Below are 23,246 nucleotides of genomic sequence, written 5' to 3'. Positions count from 1 at the left end.
GGTATCATTTTAAAGTTTAAAAATTAATTTGCGTTGGTATGATTTTTAGTACACATAATCGAGCGCTACAGGAACTCTAGAACCCTCAAACTGCATGGCAACCCTAGAAGTGGAGCGCACAGCTGGCAACCCTAGAACACATGTTGACATCGCTGTTGGCGTTTTTTAGCCACAAATCGTAATCGTGTTTGCAACGAACGCATTAAATTTTCGTGGAACCTCTAACTTAAATCCAAATTCCCAGCCAGAATTTGTATTCGGGAAGTGCAGTGTAGATCCAAGTGCTCCGGCCACATGAAGACCAACATTTTAATTAACCCATAGGCATGCGAGCCGCCTAAAAAACGCCGCCCCATCCGCCTCCGTTGTTGTTGTTGGTGCTGTACAGGCGTCTCTCTACTTTACCACCAAAAATAATAGTAAACTAATCGTTACTTAAATCGTGATAAAAGCGAGAGCAAATCGAGTATACGCCGTGTTTGTGCGACTCAATTAGGCACCCGCGCAGCAGCGAAAAAACCACAACAAACACACACGGGTGATGCAGGCAAATTGCTGAATAAAAACACTGAAATAAAAGCGAGGACAGCAGCTCTCCGGCGTTTTCAACTTGCCATTCCACCACCAATCCAAATAGTACGTCCGATATTCCGTAGCCAACTAACGGTAAAGCTAAAGCCACGTAGCCGCAAAATGCCCAAAATCCATGTGAAGAAGCCACTGGCGGGATTGGTCATCCGGAATCGTGCCCACAAAAGCAAGAGTATCTTTACGGTGAGTACTATTCTATCAGGGGATTCGGATTGGGAATCGCAATGGAACTCTGATATCATATATAGCCTTATCTCCCTGTTGATATGATGATTCAGCCGCAAGCGTGCTCGCCCGATTTGGGCATTAGTTTTTAGGCGTAATCGAGGTCTATCAAACGTTTCGGTTTCGGGTAATGACTACGCCTGCACCCAAGTATTTACTCAGTTGCGACTGGGGCTTTTCTCTGGGTATTATGGCGTTTTAAACTTGTCTTTGAACTATATTTAATGTTTATAAATACGTTCTGATATGAGCTGGGATGAGGAGTATACAAACTAATCGTCATAGCGACCGGTTTTACTGGGTTTTATGGGGTTCTAAAATCGCTTTATGCTATATTTATGTTTACAAATCTATTTGATATAGAATTTGTTGCAATAAAGTACTTATTTTTAAAAAGAAGGAATGTAACGTATCGACATTTTGTAAACAGTACCATACTTAAGTATTTTTTAAGTTACATTTACTTTATATTTTAGCTATGTGTATAATATAACCTTTTATCTATAGTATTGAGTATTTTTAATATACTTTGTATACAGCATTATTTACTTCAAAATAGTTCGACACTATTTGTAAGATAACATCCATTAAAAATCCCATAATACCAGTTAAGGATGGGAATCAAACAATTGTACCTTAACTTCGACTAAACAAAAATGTGTCAATGTAAACAAAACAATATTTTGTATATCGACTTGTTAAAAATACTTATAACAGTTCTCCAGTTGGAGGACATTTAGAATGCAAATATTTCCTAAGACATGTTATTTGTTTATAAATTTTGTATAGTCAAAAAATTGACTTATTTTCCTGTGTATTGTGGTTATTGTGCCCCAAATGGGTAAAAAATGTGGCACTTTACCATCACTAATGACTAAACGTAAAGCTGATATCCACTGAAGGGGGTGGTAAAAATGTGGCAGACATCAGGCGATTTCCACCTATTCACGATAATAGCGATAATATCACAAGGTTTTCCCCCAAAAAAAAAAATGTTTTATTGCTTTAAAGCTCTGCACTGGAATCGAAATGGTGCAGTAAAGGCGTAAAACGATTGATAAGATTGATAAAAGGGTTCTCCCACTGGTGATTCCTCCTTTTCCTGATACTCCGCTCCTCTACAGTTGAAGTTTCCATTTCAACAACCATATTATACCATAAGTGTGTCACTGGTGATGGCGTAATCAATTCAACATCGGTGACCTCTCTTCATCTCCACAGCTTCCAGATGAACCACTTGTGGTTGACTTTCGATTTCGTGGAGAAGCTGTTCCGTGGGTTCTTTCGCTTTTCGCCTTTCGCTTTCCGCTTCTCTCGAGTGTTTTTCGGGTTTCTTGTTTTTTTTTTATTTTTAGTGGCTCGGGCATTGAACTGCCTTTTGTTTACCTATGAATATGTGTGCTTGCTTTTCCCCCACTAATGATCTCGTCCATTTGGAGGGTAAATCAGTGCGCGCGTGTAAATATTACATTAGTCACCATTACTATACATTCCACCCCCCAAAAAAACTGGCCTTTTGTAATGCGTGTAATTTCAGCTGTGAAATTAAAAGCAGATCAGGTGACTGGGAACTGCCGTGTCCAACCCATTTCGACTGGGTCATGCATAGTTAATCCTTGACTAAAATATTATATGCCGGCGCTGGGAAATGGTTGGAAACTTTAATTTGGTAGCCAGTTTGCCGCCAAGCTCCCATTTCTATGCAACAGTTTTCCGATTTGATGGAAAGCTCATGACGCCTGCGCCGCGCTCCCATTTTCTTGTATTTTCTTGGATTTTCACTATGGCCTAATGACTGGGGGCTTAATTAAGTGTCGCAGCACGAGAATTTAATTTTTGGAGTTGTACTGCGACCTTGGCTAGCCGCTAATTATAATGAACAAGTCAGCCATTAGGCGATATGCCACCCAGGAGACTTCAGGCGAAACAATGTTTTTACATTTGCCTTGCTCTCTGGAAAATCATATTTTATTTAGAACAAGTTTTGCTCAAAAAACACACAACCAAATAACAGAAAAAAAACAATAATACTTGGAAATCTTTTTTTTACCTTTGAAGTATAAGGTTGAAATTGTTTGAGTTTCATTTTAGTTGATTTGGATCGTTTTTAAATTCCAAATTTAGTTTAACTCATGCTTATTATATTCCTTTAAATAGTAAGTTTCTTAAAACTAGATTAATGTGTCAATAAACGTTGTTTTAACTCAATTATTGTCATTATAATGAAATCTTAGGTAATATTCGATGTTTGAAATATACGAAAATCATAAGTTTAATGATTAAACTAATCAATTTAATTATTTGAACCAAAAAAGTCTTTTAATAAAATAAAACTTTAATCAATGTCAAAAACCAAGCAATTAGATATTTTCCCTAGAAAAAGTTATACTTTTTCGTTTTTCTTTTAACTTCTTGGCAAAATTCCCTTATAAAAATGTTCCCTGAATCAAGCTTTTGGCTGTGAGTCGGAAAATGAAAAGCTACTTCATTCATAAAACACTGCGATAACGCGCAGAAGTGAACAGGTGCCAGAGTCAAAAGTAAAACCACAGAATGAATTGCGAGGAGAGCGTGGAAAATTCCCCTGTGAACCAAAAGCTTTTCCTCGGCGCACTCTCTCGGAAAATGCGAAGCCGGGAAAATGAGATGTACAACAACAACAGCAACAAGGCAAACAAACAAACAATGGCGAAAAGTCCGATGGTAATTGTTATGGGAAATTTTGAGCATGCGAGAAAGCAGGTTTATGGAGCAAATCAGCGACGAAAGTGAAAGAATCGAAAGTAATGGGTATGGGATAGGGAAATAAATTCCTGTTTAAATAGGGAGAAAGTAAAGAATATGTAAAGTTATTAAAATAAGCACCTTATAAATGAGAGATCTAAAAACCTATATTAAGTTTGTCTGACATATATAATTTAAATAATTTATTTGATTCTGCAAAACCTGTGTACATTCCTTAGAATAATTCATGAGCCAGCCAAAGAGAGGCATTTTCTGAAATTACCAAAAAGCTTTTCACATTCAAAGCTCTGGGGTCGCGTGTTTTTGTGAAAAACGCGAGGAAAAACTGCAATCGAAAGAAAATGCTCGGCGAGACGCTTTTCCAGCTGAGTACGGCGCAGCGTGTGGAAAAGCGCACATCGCAAAGCGCACATTTTGTTGCGCTGTGTAGCCAACTAAAAAATTCACTAAACTGTTTCCACGCGTTTTCTTCTCGTGTCGTCTCTTGTTGCTAATTATATTGGTACTATGTGCAATTAAATCAAGCCTTTTAAAAAAAAACAGAGAAACGGAAAATACATCGCGTTACGCCAGGAAAATTTCCGTGAAAAGTGGGTGTTTTTGTGCGAAAAATGAATGAATCAAATGTGGAAAATTGACACAGAGACTGAACTTGAAATGCTTCTCAATTTGTGACCCACTCAATTTGCTTTTGCTTTCAGCTTTTCATTTTCCGCCCACTCGGAAAAGTCTGAGAAATGGGAAAACTGTCCCATTACGCAAAACTGTAACTGTACCCCCGCTGCTGTTTTGTTTTTATTCTCGCTTCAATTATGCTTTTGTTCATGAAATCAGACTACATGTATCCCTCTAGTTTTCAAAGGAAAAACCAAATGCGGCTGTGAATTTTCCCTTGGAAACGGAATTTCCTTCAGCCTCTCGTGTTACTGATTTTCCTTTGTTCTTTGCCCGCCCGACGCTCACAAAAACAAAAGTGAAAAGCAAAAGCCTCGGCTTTCCTTGAAGAAGGTCACTTAAACTTGGCGTTCGTCCTTTTCCCCGCATTTTCCGATCCTTTTAATTTGTTTTTTCCTTGACCAGCAGGCTCCTGTTTAATGTACTGAGAATTTCGCATAATTTCGTACGAATTTAGCGCTCGTAAAATGAATTTTTATGACAAAGGTTCTCGTTTAATGTGTGCCCATTAAATCTTAGATAATTCCTCCCGCAGTGCAAGCAACAATCAGATTTGCATTCTATATGATGGGTACCTATTTATTGTATAAAGTACAGCTTGCTTAATATGCCATATTCTTTTTATCACATAACCCACGTTTATTTGTCCAAGCAGATTTGCTCGACAAATGCGCAAAGTTCAATAAACTCTCACCGCAAAAATTCCATGACACTTTTTTGTGTTTTTCTTTTCTTTTGATACAAAAGCGAAAAGGAAAAAGTCTGCCACGCATAAATTTCCATTCTCATCCTTTGGCTTGGTTTCGGGACTCGGGATTGAGTCCTCCAAAAGCCACGGCAAACATTTGCTCAGTCAGGGGCTTGAATTCCGAATACCAATCAATTATGCCGAAACTTTGCCACATGAGTGGCGGCTCAAGTCTTACAAAACGCCGTTAGATAACACACTGGCATCCATAAATTATATCCCCAATTCCGAAGGCATTGTTTATTGTTTGGGCCCCTCGAGGAACCTTCTTTGCCGGAGTTGTGGCCCATTGTCTCATAGACATGCCGCAGTGGGTATGGTGTCAACTGCAGCACTTCAATCTGCCGCAAATCTGTGTTGATTTTATTCTCCAGTAAATAAAAGGTTCCCTCTTATGTACCTTAAAAATTAAACACCTTACTTAAAAGTTGAACAAAGGATATCGAGTTCACAAATCTTAAGAGAATAGCTAGTTCCTAATATAAGGCAACGGGAATTATCTAAGCTGAATAGTTTTGGCTTTGGCGTTTTGGCCACGTGCCAAGCCTCCGAGCAATCACTTCCGTTGTCTCCTTATGCAAATTAACTGCACGACTTCCGCTGATGCAGTCTGCAGACTGCAGTCCTGCCGTGCTGCACTTTTTATTCAGTCTATTTGCGGTTTTTGCTTCTTTTTTCTTGTGTTTTTGATTTTTGGGATGGCCTGTTGTTGTGTCAACACTTTTTGGGCAACGGTTCAAGAATCATAAATTTATTAAAATGCCTTTGCTTGTGTTTCGTGTTTGCTAGTCCGTCGTGTTTGGAAGTTGGTATTTGATATTTGGTATTTGGTGCTTGGTGCGGCAGGCAAGGTCAGTTGGGTGCTCGGAATCGAATTTAGATTCGGATCGGGTTAGCTTTCGGCTGGGTGGATGGGTTGGATGGGTGGTTCGTTTCGCTTGGGTGCATCATCGCCGCTAATCAATAAGAGACGCCCTTTGGTTTGGTCTGTTTTCATCCATTTTGCAGGAAGCAAATGCAATGGGTGTTTTCGTTTTGGGATTGCTTTGATTTTATGTTTCTGCTGAACTGGCGACAGCCAGCACTGCAATTTCCATTATCTTTCTGCCGGAATCTGTACGAAACGAAACCCCCAAGCTGAATCAATAAAGGTACACACATAAATCATGTGGCTGTGGCGTGTTTGCGTCCTTTTTGATTATAGTTATGCCCTGAGCTCGGTCAATATTAAAGTTTCGTTCTTGCTCATTTAATATAATTGAGTTAAACAAACAAATCAATCACTCATGTCAAAGTGGTTTTATAAAAAGCTGAGGGTCAGTTTTAATTTGATTTAAATCAACATCATGCAATATTTATACTAAAATTGGGAAAAGTATTATAGTTAAAAATTAAGCTATATAACCCAAGGTATTACGTAAAGATGTGACAACTATTTGTTATAACTTAAAAATAATTTACTACATTTTGCACCCCTTTTTTTAAAGAATATTACCAAAATATATTTATTTAATAAATTGCTTTAATTGTTAAAATTGATTATTTCCGTAGCACTATAATGGATGTGATGTCGCCAAAAGATTTTGGGTTAGTGTTGCAAAAAGGGATCAGTTTCAGCCAGTTTTGTATTATATAATTAATTAAATTTGTTAATTTTACCGAAGGGTATATATTTCCCTAATGCGCTCATGGTAAAAAATCGATAAAATTGATTATTTCCGTAATGAAGAAGGGGCAGCCAGTATAGTGAGCTCTAACTCATCTTTGGCCCATCCTGCTGGGGGCCCAAACCAATTTGCTCGCTGCAGCCGCCGCAGCTTGACACTTTTTGGCCACGTTGTTGACAAACTATTTTTAATATTGAAAGGCGGCAGGCAGCGTTTTCCCCAAGTGTTGGCTTGTTTGTGTGTGTGTGTTGGTAGGCTAATGTGAGCGAGCACATTACTTATACGTATAGAAATACGTATCCGCAGCGTTGCACGCGCGCTGCAGGCTTTTGAATTGAATTTCAACGGCATCTGCTTTGGCAGTGTCTCTCCTCTTTTGCGCCATCATTCTCCTTTTTATACCCTTGCAGAGGGTATTATATTTCAGTCAGAAGTTTGCAACGCAGTGAAGGAGACGTTTCCGACCCTATAAGTATATATATTCTTGATCAGCATCACTAGTAGAGTCGATCTAGCCATGTCCGTCTGTCCGTCTGTCGTCCGTTTATATGCAAACTAGTCTCTCAGTTTTAAAGCTATCTGCATGAAACTTTCCCAAAAGTTGTCTTTCTATTGCAGGTAGTATATAAGTCGGAACGAGCCGGATCGGACGACTATAGCATATAGCTCCCATAGGAACAATCGGAAAAATAAATGAAAAAAAAATTATAACTTTTCTGTTTTTTATTTTTTTGTTTAGTTCTTCGACATTTAGTAATGGTTAAATATTTCCGATTTACGGATTAAATTTCATCAAAGTCGGACGACTATATCATATAGCTCTCATAGGAACAATCGGAAAAATAAATGAAAAAAATTATAACTTTTCTGTTTTTTAATTATTTGCCTCTGGTCGTGCACTCACATGACCTTGATGCTGGGAAATGCTGGGAAATGCTGCGAATGCTCTCCATTAGCCACCAGTCATCGTCAGCGAGTCCGTTTTTCATGTGGGCTGACATTTGGCATCAAGCATGGCGTAAGATGAAAGAGCATCGCATCGTTGGTCGATAGAAGTAGTCCCCACATGCGCGTTTTCAGTTTCACTTTGAGGCTAAAAGAATTTAAAACCATTCTGTTGAATGCTGCTCGACGAAAGTTTCGAAAACAATATATTTACCTACTCTTAAGACCAGGTTTTCCATTTTGAATTGCCATGCCGGATGCCACAAAAAAGACAGTGAAAGAATTATAGATTTATTTTAAGGTCTTTAGTTTAGTTTAAAATTTAATAAATCTAAAGTTTTCAAAAAGGGTTTAAAATAAGTATAACTAATAATGATTAAAATTTAAAGCTGGGCCCTATTACCTTAATCTTAAGAGTTATTTATAATTTCCGCAGAATATTTCCTTTCTAAACCAGTAATGTTCGACCTAAAAAACAATAAAATAACATAGGATATAACAGAATATTTCCTTTCTAAACCAGTAATGTTCGACCTAAAAAACAATAAAATAACATAGGATATTATATACTGGAAACTTCAGAGAACTGCGTTCACTTTTGCCCTTAAAAAGATAGTAAGAAAATTATTTTATAATTGTATGGTCAATAATAATATATAGTTTTAATTGTTTTTAAAATAGAAAATAGTGAAGTAGGAATATCTTTAAATCTAAAAAGTAATTCATAATTTCCAAAGAAAAGTTTCTGCCAAATTCAGAAACGTTCAACCTAAAAATCCTCAACCCACACTTTCGAAACAATAAACCAGGATATACGAACATAAAATGGAAATTTCAGGGAATTCCGCTCATTGTTTGCTTTTAATACCCGCGCGTTTTGGGGAGTTTACCCCTGCCAAAAGTGCGCTGATTGATTTGTGTGCCGTCAGACTTGTGCTGTAGTATTTTTAATTAAAATTGCGACAGTCTGTGGCTCCTGCCATGGTGTTCAGCTAAAGGTTTGAAGCACCTGCCACCTGCCAGCCACCCACGCGCGATAATCTTTGACTTTGGCAGTGGCGATAGAATGGGGGCAGAACATCCCACTTTCAGCCAAACTTCTGTGTTCAGCCAGCTCGTCCTTGGTTTCTTGGGCTTTGGCCTACTTTTCAATAAGCCACAACAATGAAGTTTCCAGTTATTGGCCATTGTCTGGTGGTCTTGGTCCCATTGCGAAACCCAAATCGGAATCAAGAGCGACACGTGCGCAAAACTACCACAGAGTGTGGGGTGCAGCTCCGCAGAAACACAATCTAAAAAATGTGAATAAATTCCCTGATTTATGAAAGAAAGAATTTTTTTCAATTTTGATTATAGCATTCTTACACATTGAAATAAAGTTCTTAAGGTTTCTAAATATTTTAAGGCATGGCTGGTTTGTAACGTCAAGCCTTTTGGGTATAAGAATAAAAACAAAAAGGAATATATTTATTTTTGCTTAAAGGTTTCATAGTTTTTATTTGCTTTAATTTATTTGATTTGTATTTTTTTTTTAAACCTAATAAGGTTATAATACATTTTAAATTTATTTTTCTGGATTCTTACTTTTAGATATTTTTATTTAATTTTAAGCCATTAATTTTTTGTAATTTTAGTAATCAAGATTTTTTATTCAAATAATAATTATTCAATTTAATAATTCACAGCCATATTTTGATTGAAAGGGGATGATATTTAATTTTTTAAACTTTTTTCTCTCTGTGAGGTTAAAAGCATTTGTAGTGCATTTTTTTTTAACTTGCTTAAAAATTGTTGCCCTACAAGAACAATTTACAGCCATATTCTGATTAACAACATGAAATATTTAGTTTCCATATCTATGTGAGGTTAAATAAATCTTAATGAAGTTTTAAAAGATGTTTTACATTCATATTTTAGTTGCTAGAATAAAATCTGAGATTTTCCAAAAATGTTTTTTCTCTGTAAATATAAATGCATTTTAATGGAGTTTATAATGGGTCACGAATTCCGCTGGCTTGTGTGTGTTTTTGTTCTGCCCACTGGTTGGCCCCCAACTTGACCTTGGCAACGTTTTTTTTATATTTTAATTTTTGCGTGTATTGTGGGCCAGGACAACTCCACCATATGGAAATTTACCTCCCGGCTGATTGCCCATGACCGGCAAGATTAATTAGCAACGAAATTCGCTACGAAATACATTTTTGGAGGGCACGTAATACCAGTCAGTAACGAGTAGTCAGCAGTCGTTAGCTGTTAGCTCACATCCCGTTTTAGCCGGCTTTTCAATTTGGCAGTGCCCAGCCTGCCACCGACCGACTAACTATTTCTTTTTTGTGTGACATTAATGAAAGGAAAGCATGGAAATGTATTTTCCAGCATGTCTCCTGCCAAATCGTTACGCCATCATCGTGTGGACTTGTGTTGTCTGTTTGTCTGTTTTTTTTTTCTTTCATTTGTTTTTTGTGGTGATGTGCTGATGTACTGTGCCCTCAAAACGGATGCCTGTCCGTTCATTCGGTTGTTTTCCTTTCTTGCTTGCCAGTCGCCCCACCCCTTTTTCTCCTCCTGTCAAGGTCGTTCCTAATGCCTGCCGATGCGACACATGCAGCCATGTATGAATGGGACTCAGTGCCTGTAGCGCCTGTAGTGCCTTGTCCCAAATGATTGACTTGGCAGCTGGTGTTTCCTGCTCGGACAACAGGCTGCTGTCCCGGCTGCAACAGGGTTGGATTGCTTTCAATGTCCAATCCTCTTTATCATGGCTGGCAAATTGAATTTCTGCGGCGGCGGGATCTCCGTTCTCCGGCCTGCACTTGACCCGATTGCTGGCACTCACGGACTGCCCAATCCAGTGGCCAGCTCAACATGACTTATACTCTGCGGTCGAGCTAGGTTTGGGTCAGTTTAACTGGGTTTTGTCTAACTAAACCCACACACAGCGCTCGAATCGCAGTGAGAGTTTATGCGTCGAAAGTTTGCGATTCCTTATTCACAAATTTTACTAAGTTATATTCACAAATTACTACAGAAAATGAAATCTTAAAAAAATACAATTTATTTATAGTTTTTAATGGCTTAAGTCACCTAAAGATTTATATTCCTTAATTTTACTAATTTCATCATATTTAAAATAATTCTTATATATTCCTTAATTAATGAATTTGGTCGCAAGTAAGATTTATAAATTTCAAAATATTTAAAAATATTTACGACGCTAAAAATAATTTATATAGTATTAATTTCAAAAGGAATATTTTTAGAGACATTGTTAATAATTTTGCGTTACTGAAATTGCGTTCAGGCATGTAAGCTTGAAATAAAATATGTCCCAGACATTTGATTAGAACTCATAAGGGTTAACCCAAAATCACTAAAACCTTAAAACTTAATAAAGTGTAAATACATTATATAGATAGCCTTCAGTTGTGCGATTTTTTATTTACATGCTTTAAAGCATGTGTCTCAAGAACAAATTCGTCGTATCATCTTTTCGACACAGTCAACTGGAACTTTATTGAATTTAAGCCAAACGCCAAACACAGTAGTCACAGCATAATTGCCAAAAGCAAGATAACAATCAATTCCATGTGGTCGTTGGGCCGCAAAAACATTTCAATTGTACCGATGTACCGGAGACCGCTTCTCATTTGCTTTTAGCGAAAAAACTTTCATCATCGTTGTCGTCGACCTCATCTATTTGATATGTGCGACAATTACTTTTGGGCTTTTTATTATGGCTCCCCGTAGCACCATGTAGACACTCGTTTATCGTGAGTGATATGTTTTGTACTTGAGGTTAATATAATTGTCAATTCAAACGTCCGAAATCGGATAAATCGGTAGATAATGCGGATAGATAAGAGTGCTTAAATTATTGTTTGATTTGAATATACCCTAATTTTAATTATATATTAATTATATATTACTATTAAAAGTTTATTTAACTTTATAACGAATAAGTACAAAATAGTTGTTGATTTTCAAATGTTAAACAGAAATTGACTTACTTAAAGCTTTTTTAAGATCAATAATAAATTGTTATTTAAACGAAAGATTTTAGTAAAAAAAATATTTTAAGCATTTCCATTCCAAAAAACTTTTTTAGAATTGAAGTTGGTATCAAAATTACAACAGAAAATTATAAAGCTTTATATTTATTCAGTATATTTTGTTAGTAATGGACAACTTTCAGTTGTTACCCTTTATTAAGCCTTCTTAATAAAAAAAATATATATACATAGTTTTTTAAATTTATTTGATTTGTGTATTATTATTATTCTCTACTTAGCCTTTGAGTGCATCAATTTTGTATGCCTGCTAAACTATTATGTATTTATTTATTTAAACTTCTAAATGAGATCTGATTCTAGAATTCATTTTCAACTTGTTACTTGAAACGCAATTTTTATTGGAAAATAATATTGTTATGTGTATTTTGCAAGTAAGGGATAACTTTTAGTCGTTACTCTCTGTTTAGTCTTTGATTCGCATATAGCATTTTTGTGGCTCTTCCTAAATAAGTTCCACAGCAGGTGGACATGTGTTTCTCTCGGCTTCCGAGCTTCCGCTCGCTGGAGAACTCGGGAACTTGGGAATTGGAGAACTGGAGAACCGAGTGCCCAAGCGATCCACTTAGTGAGTCGCGCACATTGAAACGCAGCAGACGTCGCTGGGGTTTTTATTTTGGGGGAAAACTAACTTTACAGATATCGACAGCGTCAAAATTGGAGATGTGTTTAATTCACATGTTTGTCAAAATTCTAGGAGACTTTCTTTCGTGTGTTGTTTTAATCAAAATTTCCAAAATCGATATTCGCGAGTGGAGTGGGAATCGCAGTGAATTGACGTGAATCCGGGGATCTAAAATTCAGCGGGTATGTGTGTTTACTCAAAGATTCGCAGACCGGAAAACACAGAAAAAACACACACAACTCTGGCCGGGGAAAATTGCTGTGAAACGCCAAACAGACCTGATTTTCAATTTGATTTGCCATTTTATTTCACTTTGAAGTGCTTCGATTCAAATTGCTTTGTTTGCTCGTTTGCTAATGTTGATCGATCGATCTATTTTCAAGCCTATCCAAGCTTGTGGCTGCGATTTACACCAGGGTGCTAAAATCGCCACAAAGCAATGGCATTAAGTGCGGGGCCAAATTGGCTTTTAGCGCGATCTTCACATTTTTCTGGGCCAAAAAAATATGGATAGCACGTCCAGGTCGCAGTATTGAGTACTTTACTTTGTTTTAATCCTCAAAAGAGCAAATCCTTAATATTAATTTCTAAAGATTCCAACAGAAGTGGAAAAATACAGTTACAGTTCTTAATTCAATCCTCATTAATTTATAATATTTTTTAGTAGAACATCATAGTTTAATTTGATTAATTTAAGTGTTAAGTTGTTTTTGTCTCTAAAAAGCAAAAACAAAATACTGTTTAGAGCTTTTTAAGAAACTGAATGGCCAAAAATGGTTTCAAAAATTAAACATTAAAAAAAACTCAAAAACAAGTTTTTTTGTTGAGTGCTAAATTGTTGTATGCTGTTTGCAATACAATTTTTAAGGCCACCTCGTTTAAATTTATATTTTAAAAGTAAAAATACTATTTTGAGCTTTTAAGATACTTAATGGTCAGCTCGTTCTGCTTTTTTCTTGAGTTTTGCTTTTAGATATTTTTATGAGAAGGTCCCTTAATAGTGAGGTTCTACTATCTATTAGCTACTGGTTCTCCTTAGAGAACTTCCCCCGTGGACAGCTGAAAGCAAATAGTGCGTTTCGAGTGAAATCAAATGAGTAAGCGGCAATCGGTTGGCCCAACACTTTAATTGCAGCTAGAAAAGTGCCTCAAAAAAAGTGAACAGCGGAAACATCTTGTTTAAACCAAACAAATGATAAGATAAACTTCGCTTCGATCGAGCTGTATAGAATTGCGAAGATAAAAGGAGGAGATCCCAAAATAGAATCACATCACAAAGCATCACTCAAAGCATATATGTTTGTGGACCCGTGGCAATGGAAATTAGTGTGAAACCAGAGCCCAGAGAAGCATCAGTTATTAAGAGGGAGGCAAGCAGCTAGAGAGGATCGGGATCGGGACAGGATCTGGAGACCATGCGCAGCGGGCGGAACTATGTCCAGCGGCAAAGCGAGACGCTGGAGAGCAGCTTTGAGCTGGAGGAGGATTCCGAGGCGGAACAGGTCAATGGGTCACCAAGGGGGAGAACCAAGGAAAAGGAGGAGCAGGAGCAGGAGCGGCAGGAGTCGGGTGAGCAGACCACGGATAGCTTGAGCACCCACAGCAGCAGTTCCACGCCCACAACGGCGGATGTGGCCGATGTGGAGACCATCAGCTCCTTGCCGCTATCTCCTCCAGCCTATGGCAATCATCTGGTCAAGCGGCACACTCCACTCAAGAGCCAGGATCATCAGGATCGGGGGCAGCAGCAGCACCAGCACCAGGAGGACACTAGCTCCAGTTCCAACTCTAGCCAGCAGCCCGATCTGGATGATGTGCCCACGGTAAGTGGGCGTGGCCATGCCGAATCCTCCGAATCCACATCCTCATCCACATCCACATCCTCTTCCACGACCCCGCAGACGTCGCGCTATGCAGCTGCAGCGGCACATCCCAGCGCCGCCTTTGCGGACACAGCGGTGGCCATCTCCTCCTCCTCCTCATCCGCCGGCGCAAAGGGTTCGGGCCGGATCGGAGGCGGTGGCGCCGCCCACAGGCGTACCCACTCGGCCGCCTCCTACATCTCCATGCGATCGCAGGGCGGCAACTCGGAGGCGCCTCCGGAGCGACCAAAGCGCAACCGCTTCTTCGAGTGGATAAGGGTCGTCTGCAACATCTGCTGCTGCAAGGTATTTTATTAAAACTATGGTATTACATCATCACATTTAAGACCTTTCCAAGTTCAAAATTTGACTTGGGGATAACAGAGGTTTCTCACAGATTGACAAAATCTAATTAATCTTTAAGTAAAGGCTAACAAATGTTGTACTTAAAAACATTTTAGACTACAAAATTGCATATAATTCATCAGCAATGTATTTCATTTAAAACTATGGTAATCCGCATTCAAAATTTTATTTAGGGATAGTATATTTATATTTCTCAGAACTCTGCAACATCCAGTAATCTTTTATTAAGTTAAGTAACTTAAGGTATTTTATAATTTAATAAATTAATTATCGTTTTTTCGTGTTCATTGTGAGCTAAAAGTATATTTTAAAATACAAAATTGAATACATTAGGTCAGATGTCAGTATGCTTAAGTAAACTGAAAATTTTTAAACCTATTTTTATTGTTTTTATTTAATTTTTTAAAGATCTGAAAGCAATGTTTATGTTTTAAGCAATTTTTAAGTAATCAGATTACTTCTTGGACATCTTTCACAATAGACGGCAGATAAGGTCTAGCATATGTAGGATAAGCAAAGTTAACATAAAAATGATAAAAGTTAGCCGTATCTACTAGATATCACCTATCTTAGACCTTGTAACATTAAAATAGATTACAAACAATAGTTTCCACGGGAAATATTATTAATTTCGAACTGAAAACACTGTTTTTTTTTTACATTAAATTCTTTAATTAGGCACAGCTTGTTTATAATGACTACATCCTATAACAATTTTCAAAATTGAATTTACCCCGCAAAGTATCGACTTATACATATCGTTAACATAAACTATTTTACTTAGAAACTGAAAATAATTCATTGTTTTATTTCTAAGCTAGAATTAGCTAGCAACATAACAAGAAGTAAGCTTGGAAAAATTAAAATAATCGGATCGTTCCGGTTATCCAGTAAGGTTTCTAGTTAATACGCTGTTGCAAAAAATAATGTAACTAATTAGATGTCGCTGTTACCAACTAAAGTTTCATGTTAATTAAATGTACTATAGTAAATAATTACTCAATAGAACTCATTAGATGGTGTATTTAACCCTAGGGGAAATAGTTGTTTTGAGTACAATATTTCTGGGTGAATAAATTATATAGAAAAATAAATAACGTAAATTATGCATTATATTAACGAAGTAGGGATAAATTGTCGTAAAAAGGTTGCTTTTTTAATCTTTTATGATCGAAATGAAGGCTTTTCAATTAGTCTTCATGGTTAATCCTTAAAAAGAGAGACTAGTTAGTTTTGATGTTACAAGTTTGCCTTTATTGATTTTTTATGATCGAAAGCCTTATTGGTTTAATAAATCCCTGTATTTTTACGGGTTTTGTCTTCAATTTATAGATACGCGAGAAAACAAACCAGTCAATTAGGATTGATTGTCGTAAATCAGAAAGAATATTTCGATTTTGGTACTGAAAGTTTGCCATATTCGATCTTTTATGATAAGGAGGAAAGCTCTTTGATTTGTTTAAAAAGTTTCTATATTCGTAGTGGTTTCGTCTCCTATTTATTGATGCGCGACAAAACAAATCAGTTGACGGCATTCCGAATTTAACGCCCGATGTCCGATGCCTTGGGTGACATTGGGTCCGTTAACGAGCTCAAACAATTTCGCATTTAGTACAATTTATATTTAGCATACTCGGGACTCAAATGTTTGCAAATAAAGGCGGCCACCAATTGGCACCAAATGGGCGAAGGGGCCCCAAAGGGTTAAGGCGGCCTTATCAACTGGTTGAGTTGAGTTCATGACGATGACGATGACGATGACGATGACGATGACGTGTTTTTTGTGGTGTTTGGGTGCGCCACTGCCACAATGCATCCTGCAATTATGCCAATTGGCAGCTAGCGGGCACGTCTCTTTACTTAGCTTACTTAGATATCCATCTGTATCGTATTTATCTGTATAGTATTATTACTAATGAGCTCTCTAATTTCATCCACAGAGTTCCGGAATCGGGGAGCCGAGTGTTCATCATGCGCTGGTTGTGATATTTCTAGAGTTCTTCGCCTGGGGTCTGCTGACGATGCCCATAATATCGGTAATAATATAACCCCCTTAGAATTAAAATTCTGCAATTAATGGTTATTCAAGAGTTTTTTTTTTAGTTTAAAAATCAATCATTTAAAATTGCCATAAAAAAAAAGAGATGAACGCCATATTGATCTTTTTTTAGCCAGTCTTTAAATTTTCTAATTGATTTTTAAATTTATAAATTTATAACATACTTTATAAATAAAAATAAGTATTATAATGGATATTTTTGGATTATTACAATTTATATTATAAAAAATTATAAAAAAAAAAGCTTAAAAATGGTAGTATTAATATTAATATTAATATTTTTCCCCCAACAGACTCTCAACCAGACGTTCCCGGACCACACATTCCTCATGAACGGTCTGGTCATGGGCATCAAGGGCATCCTGTCGTTCCTTTCGGCGCCGCTGATCGGCGCCCTTTCGGACATCTGGGGCCGAAAGTTTTTCCTATTAGTCACAGTATTCTTCACCTGCCTGCCCATACCGCTGATGTCCATCAACACGTGGTGGTTCTTTGCCATGATCTCAATAAGCGGCGCCTTCGCCGTCACCTTCTCGGTGGTGTTTGCCTACGTGGCGGATGTCACCACGCCGGAGGAGCGGTCCAAGGCGTATGGCCTGGCATCGGCCACCTTCGCCGCCAGTCTGGTGATCTCGCCGGCCCTGGGCAACGCCCTGATGGAGATGTACGGCGACACGCTGGTCGTGGCCCTCTCCACGGCCATTGCGCTGCTGGATGTCTTCTTCATCTTGGTTGCCGTGCCGGAGAGTCTGTCGGAGAAGATGCGCCCGGCTTCCTGGGGAGCGCCCATCAGCTGGGAGCAGGCGGACCCCTTTATGGTGAGGAGGAGTCTACGTTTTCTGGCCCCTTTATTTGTATACCGTTTGAAAAGGTTAATTAGTCGAATGTGTCAATGAAGGTCAGCATCACTAGGAGAGTAGATTTAGATAAAGTCCGCTTGTTTGTTTGTCCGTCTGTCCGCTTATTCGTTTGTCCGTTCAATTTTAAAATCATATAATTGAAACTTTCCCAAAAGTGTGACCTAATCATATACCTTTATTTATAACTACATAGTTTGTTTTTAAAAGTATACATATATACTTCGAAGTTCAGTTATAGTTTACGAATACTATACGGGCAAAGATGTCATAAAAATTCCAAAGGAACGATTGATTAAGTCGATACATAGAACCTGTTAGTTTTTTCTGGCCAGTTTCTTATTAACAAATTCTTTTTTTTTAATCCTTAGGCCCTGCGCAAAGTGGGCACTGATAAGACCGTGCTGATGCTGTGCCTCACCGTGCTGCTTTCCTATCTGCCCGAGGCCGGCGAGTACTCCTGCATGTTCGTCTACCTGAAGCTGAAGATGGGCTTCAACTACGTGGAGGTGTCCGTCTTCATAGCCATAGTGGGCATCCTAAGCATCACGGTGCAAGTGACCCTCGGCTCCTTCATGCAGTGAGTTTAGATTTGTTGATCGTTCTATAATAGTGTCTAATGTTGTGCTTTTACTTCAGAGTGTTTGGAGCCAAGCGCACGATCATTATGGGCCTAGCCCTGGAAATCGTGCAGCTGCTGTGGTACGGCTTTGGCAGTCAAAAGTGGTGAGTGGATCAATTACATCAACAGTGGCAGCTCAAAATATAACGCAAACTACTTAACAGTACTTACTACTACAGTACATCTTAAATTAAAGTTTATCAAAAAAAAAAAAAGAAAATTTATTTTGCTTATAAAATGTTAAGGTTTTATTAAAAATCGGTCTTATTTAATAATACATTTTTATGTATTAAATAACATTACATTTTAGAAAGTGCGTTTCAGTAGTTTATAAATTTATAAATTTAACCTTTAAAGGAAACTAGGTATTAATACTATCTCTTTCCCTAGGATGATGTGGTCGGCTGGCGTTGTGGCTGCCCTGGGCTCTATCACGTATCCCGCCATCAGCGCCTTTGTGTCCCTCTATGCGGCTCCCGAGAGTCAGGGTGAGTTTGAATCACTGTTCCGCACTGTTCTCCTCAGTATATCCTTATGAAATATACTCAATAAAAACCTTTTTGTCCTTTTTCAGGCGCTGTTCAGGGCATGATCACGGGCATGAGGGGCCTGTGCAATGGCCTGGGGCCGGCGGTCTTCGGCGTCGTCTTCTACCTGTTCAACGTGGACCTGAACGATGACCACGATTCGCATGCGAAGAGCAGCGGCAGCCGGGCGACGAATGTGGAGAAAATATCGCAACATGTGCCGGGTCCGCCCTTCGTTTTCGGCGCCTTGTGCGTCTTCTGTGCCATAATAGTGGCGGCATTCATTCCAGAGGGGCAGAATTCCACCTTGGAAAAGAAACGTAAGAGTGAAGCGTAGCTAGGCCATGCCATTGATCCATTGACAACCCCTCAAACCTATATCATCGCAGGGCAAAATGATACAATTGCGACTTAGTCATAAATAAAATACCCAGTGACCAAATTCACTGATGACTGATGATTTTCGTTCCAATTTCCGATCTTTCGCAGGTGCCTCGCTCGATGTGCAGTACGAGATTGAGACGGGCCACAAGGCGCCCAGTTCCCTTGCGCCGCTCATCCGCTCCGATTCGCTGGCGCAGCTGTAGTGCCCCACAGCTCCAACGTCGTCGTCGTCCTATCCTCCACACACAACTTGAACTTGAACCCAGCTGGTGGCTATAGATACGTATAAGCAGGAGTTAGGCGGTTAGGGAGTTAAGGATTTTGTAATTGTAACAAATGCTGTAACTAGTTTGGCTTTAGTTTCCCCGAGTCTATTAGGTGCATATACATATATGTATTTATATATATATATATCGCAGATCAGGCCAAGATAATGTTATTGTTTGCATGGTTAGATCTTCGTTTTTTACCACACACCACCTCAGCCCCAATTATATTTCGTAACTAATTTATTATTGCCTATGTAAAGTAGTCACATGTGCTTGCCCGCTTTCCATTTCGATTTTGCTATTTTTTTTTGCGACTGTCGATTCTCTTCGGGTTGGGATTACATCACAGCAGACAGGTGTTAGAGCTTAAAAAAAAGAAAGTGTTTTGCAACAACAACAAAATAACTGCCAAATAAACAAAAAACAGAGGGTAAGTGTAATTCGAATGAAGAAGCTTAAATTCAGTACAGCACAGCACAGCACAAACCTGAATATCGATCGCATTTCCTGTTTGGGTTTGAAACACTTTTTTGTTCACCCCCGTTTCATTAAGTTACAAAAATTATGAATGAGAAAAATCCACATAAACTGAACACTAAGCTTTACTTTGAAAATTGCAGTGATTTGTAACTCTAAAATTAAAAAAAAAGAATTAAAAATTATATTGAATCGGGTCACAAAACTAGACGACTTCACAAGCTATATACAAGATATAGATATGTATATGTATATAGAGAGATATATGTATTGGGGGTACCGACACAAATCGAAATGTTTTTAATTTAGCTAAATCATCTGCAGCGCTGTAGTTTTTATTTTGATAAAGCAACACAAAATGCAGAGCCTTTAACAAAGTCAATGCTTGAACATACATATAGCGAATGTGTATGTATAGTACTAAATACTATAAATATCAAAGTTATATTTTTCGAAGTTGCTACAACCGTGTGTAAAGTTCCCCACTTGCTCCTCCTATCCCAAAAAAAGAAACAAACAAAAAAGTAATATCACAACCACCCGTGTGAGCAGAGGCAAAGTCAATGGAGTATAGCGTGTCCCCCGGAAAATAAAAAATTCGGGGGTCGCCAGAAACAGTATACAAGAAAACTGAACCCAAATTTTGATTGTAAATTATTTAAGAGGAATTTAGTGTTTTAAACGAAACCAAAATAAACAAAATTGTTTAATGAAACGCTAGTACAATGAACTCACGACTACTTCATCACAAAAGCGATACAAGTAAGTATTAAAATGTGTTTGTAAAATTCATTAATGATCTTGGTAAGGTTAGGTCATTTAAATTTAAGCTGAAATTGAAGATCTACTGATCATTGGTACACCTGAATTTTAGTTTTGGTCCATTTGTTACTAAAACATTCTTTCTGATTTGAAGACATAAAAGAGTATAAGTCTAGTGAGTGGCTTTAGTTAATTTAATACATTTAAAACTTATTTCTCACAATTGAGAACAATACAAACCCGCTGGGAACGACAATTGTCTAGAATATTACTGGTTTCCCAGATATTGTTATTTAAATACTTAAAGTAAACACCGTCGAAAGTTAGTTGAGTTTAGCTTTCCGGGTAGTACTATACATTCTTTTAAAATGCGTCTGTTTTTAGCCTTTTTCGGAGCTATTTATCTTCTAAATACTCTCAAAAAATCAATGGCGGAAATACGCGACTGCAACTACTATGATACCGTGGATATATCACATATAGCAAGACAGAACGACTCTTACAAATATGATGACCTCTTGATTCCCGCTAACCTAACCGGGGAATATGATTTCAAGCTGGTGTCGCAATTTCCCAGGCAGCCGGTTAAAAAACATTTGAGAGGTTGTGTCTGTAATCTGAGGCCCTGCATTCGGTTTTGCTGCCCCCGTAAAAATATGTTGGAACATGGTAAATGCAATGATGGCTTAAAGGAGGAGCTGTCCATGGTCAATCCCCATCTTTATGTGACCCTCGAGGACTATTCAATAGATGAGCGATATCTCACTAATTTCACCTTGATCAGGGATCAGTTTGGATCATGTGATGAGATGCTAGGCGTTAAGGAAGATGAGTACATGTTGTTTGAGGTACGCTTTTCGATTTGCCATATTTGTTCCAATCTAACTTCGAACACCTAGAACGGGTCCTTATATCTCAACGACGACGACTATCTGTATGGAAAAGAGGACTACTGCTTCTATCCGTATCAAAATATTTCGGACTTTCCAAATTTTGTATGGCTTGTTTTTCACAATTGCTCGACGACACCTCATCCGGCGGCACGGGAAAGTAAGTAATTTCTTCATTGATCAAAACACGCATTTAATACAAGTATTTTATACTCATATGTATATTTATATATATTTTTTTTTAAATTTTAAAAATGCATCTATGGATTTATGAATATAATAAATGCAAGTATTTCATACTCATTTTAAATATATTTCGCTAAGAAAAATTTTGTTTAAACTTAAACCATTTTTTAATATAAATATAATCTATTTTAAATTCATTATTTCCATATTTTAAATATTTAATTATACAATTTAACCGTCGTTATTAATATTATAATTTAAGATTTCATTTAAATAAGTAATAGGAAATTTTAAATTCTGACTATTGATCTATATATATGTTTTTACTATTACTTAATAACTTTCATATCAACTATTATTTTTATTTTAGTCACGATTACATCGATGGTATTCTATATTCTCACAATTTCTGTATATTTGTACGTAAAAAAGCTACGGAATGTCCTAGGCAAGTGCCTTATTTGTAGCCTTCTCAGCAGTTTTATAGTGGACCTTGGCTGGATACTAGATGAATCTATTTTATTAAGAGATGGTTGCTCTACTACAGGCAAGTTGTTGAAAGTGAATTTGGATTAGAGTTAATTAAAGGTATTTTATTTTATATTTATTTTAAAGTTGTTTACCTTTTTGTTCGCAGGTTACAGTTCGTACTTCTTCAATATAGCTTTTAATCTCTGGCTCTCAGTCATTAGCTATCATATTTGGAATGTGTTCAGGTCGGTCAATCGCAATGATCCTAAATATCGATTCCTGGTCTACAGCGCTTTTGTCTGGTTAACTGCTGCAATTCCAACGGGCGCTATATTTTGGGTGAATCAAGTCTGGGAACGGGATCCCCATAAATGGAATTGGATGCCATTAGTGGGTTATAGTAAATGCTTCGTGAAGTGTATGTTTTATTTTGCGCTTTTTTAAATTGACTCCTTCTCTTAGAACTCATTTTGTACTACAGATACGTCTACTGAATGGATATACCTATATGGACCTCTTCTCATCCTGAGTACCTTTAATGTGATCATGTTTATCCTAATAGCCAGACACATTCTGAAAGTAAAGAAACAATTGAAGAAATTCTCTAACCAGCAGGTGAGCACAGCGAACTGTCTTCAATGGAATGTGCCAAGGTACGAGAAAAACAGAAAATAAATAATTTTCTTAAAATTCGGTTACTTATTTCACATCCTAACCATAGTTACCTAGAATTTCTGCGGCTCTCTGTCGTGATGGGCGTATCTTGGATTATGAATCTTATATCGTATTTGCTGTGGCCCGATGAATTTTGGCAGGAGGTCCTTTTGTTGTTCGACTACTTTCATTACTCATTTGGTATCGTGGTTTTTGTGCTGCTTATCTTAAAGCGTAGCACTCTTACGTTGCTTAGGGATAGGTAAGTTTTTGGTGACTAAATCAGATCTTTCAGTAACCTCATTAATTTTTGTCCCAGCAGATTTCAGGTAACATTTAAAAAGAAAGTTGCTCAAAAGGCTAAGGAGACGGACTAAATATCTAAAGGCTGTTAATATCATGGATTGAAGTGCAATATCACATTAATTTCGTTGATTTTAAAGTGTACTCTAAAAAAAAAAAACGATTTGAAAATATAAATAACATACTTTTCTTTAAACAACATGATTTCTTCATATTTTTGGATTAAAATCTAAAATTTAAAAAAATGTTTTGAATTTCGGGCCAACGGA

The 23,246-nt window shown here is 37.5% G+C and overlaps 2 protein-coding genes across 9 annotated transcripts; both read left to right on the top strand.

Annotated features, from left to right (window-relative positions):
* Positions 1-154: 154 nt before the first annotated feature.
* On the top strand, positions 155-20,426 carry LOC128259578 (hippocampus abundant transcript 1 protein). Of its 7 annotated transcripts, XM_052992116.1 has the most exons (10): positions 3,920-4,151; positions 13,424-14,111; positions 14,190-14,456; positions 16,457-16,552; positions 16,869-17,393; positions 17,804-18,012; positions 18,072-18,158; positions 18,445-18,542; positions 18,629-18,901; positions 19,071-20,426. In XM_052992116.1, exons 2-10 carry the CDS (start codon positions 13,704-13,706, stop codon positions 19,166-19,168), a joined length of 2,061 nt encoding a protein of 686 aa, XP_052848076.1. In that variant the 5' UTR covers positions 3,920-4,151; positions 13,424-13,703; the 3' UTR covers positions 19,169-20,426. The 7 variants fall into 7 exon arrangements, with proteins under 7 accessions (XP_052848077.1, XP_052848076.1, XP_052848071.1 ...); XM_052992111.1 differs by having other exon boundaries at positions 13,424-14,456; XM_052992115.1 differs by having other exon boundaries at positions 3,924-4,063; positions 13,424-14,456.
* On the top strand, positions 20,336-23,088 carry LOC128259588 (probable G-protein coupled receptor Mth-like 7). Of its 2 annotated transcripts, none has more exons than XM_052992133.1 (8): positions 20,336-20,473; positions 20,858-21,321; positions 21,373-21,523; positions 21,920-22,096; positions 22,187-22,438; positions 22,502-22,673; positions 22,742-22,936; positions 22,997-23,088. In XM_052992133.1, the coding sequence occupies exons 1-8, from the start codon at positions 20,437-20,439 to the stop codon at positions 23,049-23,051; spliced, it is 1,503 nt and encodes a 500-aa protein (XP_052848093.1). In that variant the 5' UTR covers positions 20,336-20,436; the 3' UTR covers positions 23,052-23,088. The 2 variants fall into 2 exon arrangements, with proteins under 2 accessions (XP_052848093.1, XP_052848092.1); XM_052992132.1 differs by having other exon boundaries at positions 22,994-23,084.
* The last annotated feature ends 158 nt before the right edge of the window (positions 23,089-23,246 follow it).

The sequence above is a fragment of the Drosophila gunungcola genome, assembly GCF_025200985.1.
Source record: "Drosophila gunungcola strain Sukarami chromosome 3L unlocalized genomic scaffold, Dgunungcola_SK_2 000005F, whole genome shotgun sequence".
Classification (NCBI taxonomy): domain Eukaryota; kingdom Metazoa; phylum Arthropoda; class Insecta; order Diptera; family Drosophilidae; genus Drosophila; species Drosophila gunungcola.
The sequence above is the reverse complement of the archived record's forward strand: the minus strand, read 5'-3'. Positions and strand labels throughout refer to the sequence as shown.